Source organism: Scyliorhinus canicula, chromosome 13 (assembly GCF_902713615.1).
Source record: "Scyliorhinus canicula chromosome 13, sScyCan1.1, whole genome shotgun sequence".
Lineage (NCBI taxonomy): Eukaryota > Metazoa > Chordata > Chondrichthyes > Carcharhiniformes > Scyliorhinidae > Scyliorhinus > Scyliorhinus canicula.
In genome coordinates this window covers 70,009,007-70,021,988 of record NC_052158.1, presented here as the reverse complement: position 1 = coordinate 70,021,988, position 12,982 = coordinate 70,009,007, and the positions used below count along the sequence as shown (strand labels likewise).

Sequence of the window (12,982 nt, the reverse complement as noted above, 5' to 3'; positions counted from 1 at the left end):
TACAATTTGAGTTTATTACAAGGGGCGTATTTAGATAGGCAAAAGTTAACATATTAAACCGCAGCAATGTGTTAACCTTGCACCAATAGTTTAAATCGTTCTTGCAAGCCAAAGCAGAGTTTTTGAACCCTCAGCTAAAACCTGGATAAATGTTGAAGTTGCATGGAATCCTGTTTCATCAGTAACATGAAAACGGTGAGGATACTCCATACCTGGCAAACGGCTGTCGCAGTCCTCTTTTAACCAGGCAGCTTGGTTCAATTATAAACCTATTACAACCAGAAAATAGTTCAGATCTGTAACAACCGATTGGAATGAGATTGTATTCAGTCAACATTCGCTGTCTGTGTTTACATTATCAATGGCCACTTGGATGAAGCACCAGCAGGGTATCCTGACACTGACATCAACTGAAGTGTACATTGACACATGCTAGACTGGTTGCAATATTGTCTCTGTCAGGTGGCCTCAATGAATATGTACACCTAAACTGAACAGAGCTGCATTGCCTTTGTTAATCTATTGCAGCGACCCCTGTGCAGGCGAGACTCCCAGCAGCATGTTCACAGGGTGGGATTGGGATATGGTTATCACTCTTGGGAAACCCTTGAGGCTGGCTGAAGATATTATGAGTCAATGCTGGGTAAATGGATGTAAAGTAAATACTGTAATGTTCATGTCGGATGGTCTGATTTATATTACAAGAACACCAATAACTAAAGCTATAAACTATTTATTAACATTAACTGTGGATCAAATTATATACAAAACAGAAAATTAACAGTTTAAAAGTTTGTTCATGGGACATGGGCATCGCAGGATGTGCCAGCATTTATTGCCCATCCCTAATTTCCCTTGAGAGGCAGTTAACAATCAACCACATTGCCGTGGGTCTGGAATCACATGTAGGCTAGACCAGGTAAGAATGGCAGATTTCCTGAGAGAACCAGATGAGTTTTTATGGCAATTGGCAATGATTTGATGGCCATCACCAGATTTTTACTGAATTAACATTTCTGAAGTGGTGGGATTTGAACCTGGGACCCAAGGATCTCTGGATTACTAGTCCAGTGACAATATCACTACGCCACCACCTCCCCAGTATGAACATGCACAAGCAACCTCTCTCTCTGCTCCCTAGTCAGTCTGGGGTCACCTGACTCGGTAACATTCACTTATATACTAATGAAACTCCTAGTGGTCAGTTTGTGAATTACAACACAACCATGATATCACTACAAATACTGCTGCTGACTCAACTGGTGATCGAGGACCCAGGGAGGACATAGCTGACCGTTGCAAGTACTATAAATAGCACTGTCAATAATTGCTGTCTCTGACACCAAGCTGGGCTGTAAGGGATTTTGCAGTGAGTTTGAGTATTGTTAATATTGGCTGTCTCCAAACAAATGGCTTTTCAGCTCTGATCATCTTGTACACTGCTCTGGCATATTAGAGAGAGGACATGCTTCAGGTTTCTAAATGCTGAAAGGACCTAATTATCAGGCTGGGTTTTTTTCTCTAGAAAAGAAAAAACCGAGGAGTGACCTAATGCAAATGTTTCAAATTATGAGGTTTAAAAGGAAATGTATAAATAAGATGTTAGCACTTGTTGGGGAATTCGAAACTAGGGACAGAATTTTACGGCCCCGTTGCAACAGGGTCTGAATTGTATAATGCAGCAAGCCGTTGACTTCGGCGGGAATAGAAAAATTCCGCCGTTGGGAGGGTTTAAATCCACCCCTAGGTACAATGTAAGTTAGTCATGAATAAATATAGTTAGGAATTCAAGAGAATCCTCTTCACCCAGGAAGAGATTAAAATATGGAATTTGCCACCACATGGAGTAGTTAAATCAAATTGCATATATGCCTTTGAGAGGAAGCTAGATAAATGCACAAGGGAGAAAGGAACAGAAGGTTTTGCCAACAGGACCATATGACACAGGTCTGTGTGGAGCACCAACATTGTACAAGTAAAGATTTCCTCTTAAGATGAGTTTGTGCGATATAATAAATAGTTGATTCACAGGTGTTGAAAAGCTGGATAAATGCCTGATCAGCAACAGGATTAAGGGTTAGAATGTTAAGTATGGGATAGATATAATCCGCTGTATGGAACACAAGTGGCTGATTCAATGTCAGGTGGGAATTGGGCCAAGTCCAATACGGTAAATTTAAGAGTTACTGAATTGACCTTTTGAATTGGGAAGTAGTTGTCCAGAAATTGCCCTCAACAGATTGTATGAATGGGTAGAGTATAATGAGGTGGGAGAGGTGTCTGTTGAACAATCTTTGCTCACAGAAACAAGATAGGTTATTGTGAATTCATCATTAAATCATAGATGGGGAGGGGGTAAAAAGCGAGAACATTCTATACTGAAAATGCATACTATGCAAATTTATTTTATTTGTAGAATATTGTTACATCTCTATTGTTGATGCTTTCCTGGTTCCCTACATACGGAAAGCTGATACATCTCTGTGGTATGAGGCTGAGTCCCCTCATGTATTTGATAACAAAAAGCAGCACTACTGTTATGTACTGTCGTCCTTGGCTCAGTGGTTACACTCTCACCTTTGTCCAGAAGTTATGGGTCCAATCCGAACTCCAAACACTCAACATGTTATCTCTGCTGACCATTCAATGCAACATTGAGGGGTGAATGTAAAAGATCCCATAACATTATTTGAAGATGATATGAGATCGGATTCCTGGATGTGAGGGCATAGATAATAAAGTCACTCACAGAACAAATGAAGAATTGGAGAGCAAGTTGTTTACACGGAGAGGTGAGAAATGTAGAACTCAGTGGCCCATGCAGTGGTTGAAACAGACAGTATTAAAAAGAAAGACTTGCATTTATAAAGTGCTTTTTACGACTCAAAGCACTTTACAACCAATGAAGTACTTTTTGAAAGTGTAGTCTATAACGTAGGAAACATGTCCACCAAAATGTGCTCAGCAAATTCCCACAAATTGCAATCTGATCTGGTTTTGAGATGTTGTTTGAAGGATAAATATTGGTCAGGACACAAAGGAGAACTTGTCTCTTATTTGAAATAGAACCATGGGATCATTTACATCCATCTAAGGATGGCGCTTTGGTTTAATGTCTTAAAGATGGCACCTGTGACAACTGCACTGAAAGAGTTAGCCATTTTTTTATGTTCAAGTTATGGTGGTGCTGTGGTACATTGGTTAGCACTGCTGCCTCACAGCATCAGGGTCCTGAGTTTGATTCCGACCTCGGGCGACTGTGGAGATTGCACATTTTTCCTGTGTCTGCATGGGTTTCCTCTAGATGCTTTGGTTTCCTCCTACAGTACAAAGATGCGGAGGTTACGAGGATTGGATATGATAATTTGTCCCTAGGTGGAGTTACAGGGATTGGGCCTGGGCTGGGATGCTCTTTTGAAGGGCTGGTGCAGACTTGATGGGCTAAATAGCCTGCTCCTGCATTGTAGGGATTCTATGAAGTCCTGGAGTGGGACTTGAACCTAGAATGTTCTGCCTAAGACCAGAGGCAAGCAACTGAAACATGGGTGGCCAACTCTTTTGAAATAAAATAGGGGCACTTCAACCTTTGGGGGGGAGGGGGAAGAGGGTGGAGTTGGTGTAGGGGGGAGGTGGGATATGTGCTAGTGACCATAATGATTGATGGCACAGTACACATCATTACAAGTAAACCAAAGTGGCTCAATCTCCTACAGTATTATCTATATTAATGTCACAAGTAGGCTTACATTAATATTACAATGAAGTTACTGTGAAAATCCCCTAGTCGCCACATTCCGTCGCCTGTTTGGGTACATTGAGGGAGAATTCAGAATGTCCAATTCACATAACAAGCACGTCTTTCAAAACTTGTTGGAGGAAACTGGAGCGCCCGGAGGAAACACATGCAGACACAGGAAGGACGTGCAAACTCCACACGGACAGTGACCCAAGCCAGGACATAAGCAAAATACTGCATCGAGGACAGTTATTGTAAGATGATAACTATAATACGATAACACCTGCGGTGTTTTTCAGTGGAAATCCAGATTGAAAGCATAAGCCCTCTAATCTCTGTGGTTAATTTCACAGTATTTGTTGACAAAAGTTAAATGTAGATTTTTTTTTTTTAAACTTCAAAGGGCCTGGATGATTGACACTTATTTGCTGTAGTCCAGAGGTTTTTCGAGCACAGATAGTTATCAATGGATTACTTTTTTTGTAAGCATTCCACTATACATTATGGCAGTGTTTTTCAAACTTTTTTACCGGGAATCCATTTTTACAAACCGACCAACCTTTGGGACCCATGCCGGCCAACCGGCGCGACCCACTATTTTCACTTACCTTTAATGCGACTGGTACAATAACCTTTATTGTCACAAGTAATCTTACATTAACACTGAAATTACGTTACTGTGAAAAGCTGTGACGCAACAGTGCTAACCATTGTGCTACTGTCCCTGCTTGTTCCTCACGGTCTCACTTGTTTTGTCATTCAATGTTACATTTCTGTATGGGTTGTTCAGCAGAGGTTCTGGAGCTCAACCACCATTGCTTTGTCCTGTTGTGGACTCTTCTGTACAGCTCACACCACCACTGCTTTGTCCTGCTGTGGATTCTCCTGAGCCACTCTCTCCAGCAGATTTAATTGTGAGACCCTTGCCTGTTTGTGTCTCTGACACTCACTCCTTTTCTACAAAACGATCCATTTTACAGGTCATGTTGCTCGTTTGCTGCTGACAAAATGGATGAATCGCAATCGCAATCGCGCCCAGGGCACATGATGTCAGTGTTCGGGGTGCGAGACCTGTTCTCTGCTGTCGCTTCAGGCAGGACGACTGCATTGAATTTAGAAAAATCTGGGTCTGCACGCTGACGTCAGGAAGAGGCAGTGTTTCTTGCTGGACTCTGGGCATACGCTGATGAGCGGGCATGCATACGCAGCGTGCCTGCATTCTGAAAGCCGGCATTTTTAAAAACTGACTGCTGTGGCTGTTGCGCATTAATTCCCATGATCGGGATGGCCATGATGGATGGCTCTGCGACCCTCTCGATATCTGCCCACAACTCACCCGTGGGTGGCAACCCTGACTTTGAAAATGACCACACTGTGGGGTTCATTAGTTCCCAAATTTGTACAGTGGGTCAATGGGCAGTGAATTGCCATAGCTTGGTGTGAGGGACATAGGGTACATGAGGGACCTGAGAGGGTGGATGGAAGGACAGAGTTTGGCATAGGGGGTGTGAGGGGATGAGCAGAGCTTGACATGGAGCATGAGAAGAGAGGGGTTGGGTGAAAGGGCAGAGCTTGACATTGAGGCCATGGGGGAGGATATGTGGTGGCATGTTAGGGGGGATATTTAGGGGATGTGAGGGGTGGAACCTTTGTGATTGTATTCTCACTAGCACAAAGTCCCATGAAACTGAAGTGGGCCTTTTAAACTGCTTATCTGGGTGCTGCTTCTGCAATTCCTCCCAAATCGACTGGTCAGTCTCCAACCCACACCTGTCCCCCAGAAATTAATGTCCCACCTTTGCAGGAACTCTCTTCCTGAGCGGACGGACAAAGCCAGGAATTTTCCCGACCCTAATTCCAGGCTGTTAACCTCGTTTCTCTCGACATATGCTGAGCATTTCCAACATCCTTTGTTTTTATTTCAGTCTCCTACCACCTGACCAAAAGGACATTGGACAAACAGTCAAAGTAGGGGAATATATGGCACAGTTGTCACCCTGGGTGACTCCCTAATCCTATTGGTGTAATTAAGAGGAATCTTTTGAAACTTAAGGTAGAAGATGTTTATGGGATTAGTATCAGGGATATGGATTAGTATCAGGTCAGTACAGTGGGAGGGAGATTTGCACAGTGATTTCATTGCAGCGCTAATGTAAGCCTACTTGTGACACTAATAAAGATTATTATTACTATGTGGAGTATAAGTAGTAGTGGTGTGCAAATTCGGTGGGTAAAGGTTACTGGGTCGAAGCTGGCCACTCTGGTGCCTTTATCAAACATGGCGGCGCCGGTAACTGACACAGTTCGTGTTTCATTCTGCGCATGTGCAGTATCCCGCGGGAGTGCGCGGCCCCGGGCGGGGAGCGGGGAAGAGAGCGGGCTCCGCCGGAGGAGCGATGGCAGCGGCGGCGGGGGGCTGGAGGAGGAACATCAGCGAGCAGCTGCGGCTCCGCGACCGCCTGCAGCGCCAGGCCTTCGAGGAGCTGATCCAGGCGTGTGAGTGTGAAGTCGGGCCCGATGAGGAGCGCCGGGCACGGCCTGAGTGTGGTGGAGGCGGTAGAGGGGAAAGCTGGGCCCGGAGTGCTCGGCTCAGGGTGGCCTAAACCGGCCGGGGGTTAACTCTACCCCCTGTGCGGATTCCCCGGGAGAGGGTGGCTGCAGCCAGTCTGAACCCTGGCCTTGAACACCAGGGCTCTGGACACCAGGTGAAAGGCCCTGGCACACGGCGTCCACCCACCTCCTGCTCCTCTTCACTCCAACCAATTGCACTCTGTCCTCAATCCTTTTGGGGCATCCTCTCTCTCTGAAGCACCATGATGTTTTCCTTAACCAGCACTGTCCATCCTTTCATTTCCTCGCTTCCCTGTCTTCCCTGAACACCACGCATCCAGCAACATTTAGTGCCCATTTCTGCCTTCTTCTGAGCCAGCTATCTGGTATCACCCATAACATTCTGCATGTGGGCCTCCAGTCTTCCACTGGCAAAATTATACTGTACACTCTGCAGGCTGCCAACTGGTGGGAAAGATAACCGAGGAGAGTTTGCCAGGAACTTCCAGAAAGGTGCAAATCCCACATAGTAGCAATAATAATGATCTTTATTGTCACAAGTAAGTTTACATTAATACTGCAATGAAGTTACTGTGAAAAGCCCCTAGTCGCCACACTCCGGCGCCTGTTTGGGTACACAGAGGGAGAATTTAGAATGTCCAATTCATCTAACAGTACATCTTTTCGGACCCTTGTCGGGGGAAACTGGACCACCTGGAGGAAACTCACGCAGACACGGGGAGAACGTGCAGCCTCCACACAGACAGTGACCCAAGCCGTTAATCAAACCTGGGACCCTGGCGCTGTGAAGCGACAGTGCTAACCACTGTGCTACTATGCCGCCCAATGGAAGACTCACCTTATCCTAATATAGATTGGAATAGTAATAATGTAAAGTGGGGGGTGAAGTTTCTGACGTGTGTTCAGGAGGATTTTTTCAATCAAAATGCTGCCAGCCGAACTAGAAAGGAGCCATTGTTGAATCTGGTTCTCGGGAATGAGGCAAGCGTCACTGGAGGAAAATGATTAGTTTGACAACGAAAAAGGACGTAGACCAATCTGGAGTAAAATTATTTAATTGGAAAAGGGCCAGTTTCAGTGGGGCAAGAGCATCTCGGGGCCTGGGTGTGTGATTAAGGCTAATTGAAGTATGCCTTTCAAATCAGATAAGCAGCCTAAAAGAGAATAATTACAGGGTTTCAAGGTCCAGACAGCTACACAGAAAGGCAGGGAGTGCACCTAGCTAAATTGCTCCGCGGAGCTGGTGATGATTCTAAAAACTTTTAAAGTGAAAGAGAAGAAAGATTAGGTAAATTAGGAGGTGTGGTTAGTTGATGCAAAGCACTTGTTTTAAAGATCTGTTATCTTTAGGAAGAAGGAAACCTGAGGTCTGTAGTTCAGAGACCCAGAGAAAATGCGAGTTAAGTGTAGAACAGTTCTCAAATGGGAGTCTGCAGAATCTCTACAAAATAATGTGAAAGCGGGAGCAGAGTGCCACCACCACCTGCTGTGCAGTGTGTTCAGGTTGCTTTGCGAGGAAAGAGGTTAGATTTGTATCCACTAGAGTTACAGTAAGAGACAACTTAATTGCAACTTAAAGATTCTGCGGGAGGGTATGGAGTGGATGTTTCCATTTGTCAAAGAATCTAGAATCAGGGGCCACTGTTTAAAAATAAGCGGTCGCTCATTTAAGACTTGAAGGAGAAGAAATGTTTTTCTGTGTGTCCTGAGTCTTTGGAACTCTTCCTCAAAAGGCAGTGGAAGCAGAATCGGTGAATATTTTGAAGGCAGAGCTGGATGCATGCAACATATAAATATGAAGTAGTATCAAAATAGTATTGAGGTTTAGGTGGAGGAGATGGCGTTGAAGGATCATAATGGGGGGAGGGGTGTTATTTTAAGGTATGGGGCAGGAGGTTTAGAGGGGATTTGAGGAAAATACTTTTCACCCAGAGGATAGTGGGAGTCTGAAATGCACTGCTTGGGAGGGTAGTAGAGGCGGGAAACTGCCCAGCCCTTAAGAGGTGCGTGGATGAGCACCTGAAATGTCATAACATTCCAGGGCGAGCGGCCAAATACTGAAAAGTGGGTTAGTATAACTTTAGTATAGTTTTGTCAGTGCAGACGCGATGGGCTGAAGGCCCTCCTCTGCACTGTATGTCTAGAAGGGTAGGAACAGTCGAAACCCTTGAGTATAAAGAAAGTAGGAAGGTATTTAAGTGGAAACTAGAAGGGGTCATGAAAAGTCCTTGGCAAAGAGGATTAAAGTGAATTATGTAAAAAGCAAGAGGGTGGCCAGGAAAACGATTGGGCCACTTAAGGACAGTGGGGGGAATCTATGTGTTGAGCCAGAGGAAATGGGTGAGGTAGTAAATGAGTGCTTTGCATCAGTGTTCACCAAGGGAAAGGACTTTGTGGAAGATGATTCTTGGGTAGGGTGTGTGTTCATGTTGACATCAGAAAGGAGGAGGTATTGGGTGTTTTAAAAGACATTAAGGTAGATATGTCTCCTGGGCATGATGGGATTTACCCCAGAATACTGAGGGAACCAAGAGAGGAAATTGCTTGGGCCTTGACTGACATCTTTGCATCCTCATTGGCTACAGGTGAGATCCCAGAGGACTGGAGAATAGCTAATGTTGTACCGGTGTTTAAGAAAGGTAGCAGGGATACTCGAGGAAACTATAGGCCGATGAGCCTCACGTCTGTAGTGGTAAATTATTGGAGAGAATTCTCAGGGACAGGACCTATACCCATTTGGAAACAAATAGACTCATTAGTGATAGCATGGTTTTGTAAAGGGGAGGTCGTGCCTGACTAACTTGGTCGAGTTTTTTGAGGAGGTGATAAAGATATTTGATATGGGGAAGGCGGTGGATTTTGTTTACATGGACTTCAGTAAATCCTTTGACAAGGTGCGTCATTGGAGACTGGGACAAAAGGTGAAGTCACATGAGATCATTTGTGAAGTGGCAAGATGAATGCAGAACTGGCTCGGTCACAGAAAAAGAGGGGAGCAAAAGAAGGGTGTTTTTAGAATGGAAGGTTGTGACTAGTGGGGTTCCACAGGGATTGGTGCTGGGGCCTCTTGTTTGTAGTGTACATAAACGATTTGGTGGAAAATGTAGCTGGCCTGATTAGTAAGTTCGCGGATGACACCAAGGTTGGTGGAGTGGAGATAGTGTTGAGGATTGTCAGAGGATACAGCAGGATATAGATAGGTTGGAGACTTGGGCAGAGAAATGACAATTAATCCAGATAAATGTGAGGTAATACATTTTGATAGGTCTAAAATAGAGGGGAAATATACAGTAAATGGCAAAACTCTTAGGAATATAGAAAGTTAAAGAGATCTGGTTGTACAGAGCCACAGATCTTTGAAAGTGGCAACACAAGTGGTCAAGGTAGTCAAGAAAGCTTGTCTTCATTGGATGGGGCATCGAGTATAAAAACTGGCATGCCATGCTACTGTTGTATAGAACCTTGGTAAGGCCGCACTTGGAATATTGCGCACAATTCTGGTTGCCACACTACCGGAAGGATGTGGAGGTTTTGGAGAGGGTGCAGAGGAGGTTTACCAGAGGATGTTGCCTGGTCTGGAGGGTGTTAGCTATGCGGAGAATCTGAATGGCCTTAGACTGTTTCCATTAGAACGACAGAGGTTGAGGGGTGACCTGATAGAGGTCTACAAGATCATGAGAGACATGAATAGAGTGGATGGGTAGGCACTCTTTCCCAGGGTGGAGGAGTCAGTCACCAGGGGGCATAGGTTTAAGGTCCGTGGTTCAAAGTTTAGAGGAGATGTGCGAGGCAGGTTTTTTTATTCGGAGGGTGCTGAGTGCCTGGAACGCGTGGCCAGGAGAGGATATGTAAGCAGATACATTAATGTCATTCAAAAGGCATCTTGACAAATAACATGGATAGGATGGGTATAGAGGGATATGGCGCTAGGAGGTTCTGAGGGTTTTGACCAAGGGTGGTATCATGACTGGTAGGGCGGAAGAGCCTGTTCCTGTGCTGTCTTGTTCTTTGTTCCATGGGTCTGTAGTTACCAATCCATTTGAAAATGGGCCCTTCAACCACAAAATGTCGAGAACCACTGAATTAGGAAACTACCCAGTGAATCTACTTCAATACAGTCAAACATAGTGATGTGGAAGAGTCTATTGGAAACAGCATTTATAGCTTAGGAGATGGGAACAGCGCAGGGATATGGAATTAGAACTACTGCTCTTGTGGGTGGGGGCGGGGGGAGAAACACCAATATAGACTGCATCTGTACACAGTGCTGGGACCCAGGTTCAGTTCCGGCCTTGGGTGGCTGTGGAATTTGCACTTTCTCCCCACGTTTGCATGGGTTTCCTCCGGGTACTCCGGTTTCCTCCCACAGTCCAAAGTTATGTAGGTTAGATGGATTGGTCATGACAAAATTTCCCCTTGGTGTCTAGGGATGTGCAGGTTAGGTCAGGTTACGGGGATAGGGCGGGGGAGTTCTGTTTCAGAGGGTCAGTGCAGACTTGATGGGCTAAATGGTTTCCTTCTGCACTGTAGGGATTCTGGTACTGAGAGCAGCTTTCCATTAAAGAGCCATCATCCCCCAAAACTAGTTTTAAATTGAAGTGAGCTAAAATGTAAGTTGAATCAAAATGATGTCCTCTTAGTCAGCAGTCCCTTACCCAGTCTGATGATACCTTCTGTAATTAATGCCCATTCATTCAGTTATTCCCACACTTAAATGGTTGGAATGTTTGCTGTCTGTACGCTTCCTGTATAAACTGCCTGTGGACAATATAAATCCAATTCCTGATGAGGCCACTGAAACTGTTTGAAACTTGTACTGGGTTTCTGAAATGGGAAGTATTTCACTCCTTAACACCTTGATGAGGCCATTTTGTACAAGTGAAGTCATAAAGAGAAATATGTTAATAAAACTTTGTGTGTATTGTGTGTTTGTTTTCACCATTTAATGTTATGTCTACACAGACAATAAGCTCTTGGAGAAGTCGGACCTACAGACTGTCCTGGCCGAGAGGTTTCAGGGGGAGAAGTATGACCTTCACAACAGACAAGACATTAGGTATGTAGCATGTGTAAGTGCTCACTTTTTCTAAATACTGTCCCTCTGACCGATTGCATATAGCCCCCAACATATTGTCTCAGAACCCTTTCAGACAGTGTATTAGAATAGAATCCCTTCAGTGCAGAAGGAGGCCATTTGTCCAATTGTGTCTGCATCGACCCTCTGAAAGAGAACCCTACCCCGGCCCAATCCCCCACCCTATCCCCGTAACCCCACCTCGGAGCCATTTAACATGGCCAATCCACCTAACCACATCTTTGGACTGGGAGGAAACCGGGTCACCCAGAAGAAACCCATGCAGACACTGGAAGAATGTGGAAACTTCACACAGTCACCTGAGGTCGGAATCGAACCCAGTTCCCTGGCGCTGTGAGATAGCAGTGCTGGCCACTGTGTCACCATGCCACCCACGATTCTGATAATGATTCTGACTATATCTCTTCTCTTGTCTTGTGATAATTAACTTAAGTCTGTTACACACTCTCCTGCCAATGGAAACAGTTAAACTTTGCATCATTAGGACACCGGTGTTACACTTCCCCTTAATTTTCTCTGCTCGAAGGAGAGCAGCACAGCTTCTCTAGGCTCTCCATATTACATAATCCTTGGTTATATTCTGATAATCCGGTGTACCTATTCTAAGGCCTTTAGCATCATTCCTTTCAAATAGTGACCCCATCTTGGGTCATTGCCAATGTCGATTTGCAAGTGGCATTGGCAATATGGTCAGGGGGGATAATACTGCTGCTGCTGCAGGGGCGGGGGGGGGGGGGGGGGGGGGGGGGGGGGGGGAGGGGAGAGTGAACCCCAGAGGAGAAGTTGCTGGAAAATTGAGTTTGAGTCATTACTGTCAGATACAAAATTAGCCACTGGGCCCAATAGAACTCCCCCACCCCCTTCCTTGCTGTTGAAATACTGTAGGTATTTTCTGAATGTTTTTTATTTGTTCATTGGATGAAACCATTGCTGGCAATGCCAGGAATTGTTGATCATCGCTAGTTGTCCTTCAGAAGGTAGTGGTAAAACATCTTAAACCACTGCAGTCCATGCAGAGGGGGTACCAATGGTTTGACCCAGCAAAAGTGAAGGAAGAGGGATTGGTTCCAGGTCTGGATGGTGCATGACTTGAGGGGAAACCTGTCTGCTCATCTTGTGCTTCTCGGTGGCAAACATCACAAATTTGGAAGGATTTGTTGAAGGAACCTTGGCAAGTTGCCGCAGTACATTGTGCAGATGATACAGGAACTGCAGCTGATTGTGGTCACTCCACTCTGTCCCCAACTCTTTAAATCATGCGATTTGACTGAGAATGTCCAAACAAGGGGTGTCTCCTGCGGTTAATCTTCATTCAGATGTAGATCCCCTAGAAATCAGCCAACATGGTAAATGATTTCAGTTCAATTCTGATTTAATTTTAAAGTGTGCTGTTTCTGTTATTGAGGCGGGCAATATTCAGTGAATGACTGAGCCACAGGGAATTGAAGGATTGAAATTTTGATCCCTGAGCTCTTGTACGTTGAGTAATTCCGTCCTGTAGGGAGCATTGACATGGCTATCGTTCCCTTACCATTAGCGGAGGTGGGAGGATTGGAGAGATTTCCTGCTCCTTCCTGCTT

The 12,982-nt window shown here is 45.1% G+C and overlaps 1 protein-coding gene across 4 annotated transcripts in view; it reads left to right on the top strand.

Moving 5' to 3' along the window:
• The first annotated feature begins 6,078 nt into the window (after positions 1 to 6,078).
• LOC119975455 (autophagy-related protein 16-1-like) overlaps positions 6,079 to 12,982 on the top strand; it is a 41,622-nt gene continuing 34,718 nt past the window's right edge. For 2 of the 4 annotated variants that reach the window (XM_038815133.1, XM_038815130.1), the window contains exons 1-2: positions 7,686 to 7,830; positions 11,270 to 11,363. In XM_038815133.1, the coding sequence (XP_038671061.1) occupies positions 7,701 to 7,830; positions 11,270 to 11,363 (224 nt within the window). In that variant the 5' untranslated portion in view covers positions 7,686 to 7,700. Of the gene's footprint in view, positions 6,233 to 7,685; positions 7,831 to 11,269; positions 11,377 to 12,982 lie in introns of those variants that run through there. The other 2 variants (XM_038815131.1, XM_038815134.1) reach the window with 2 other exon arrangements.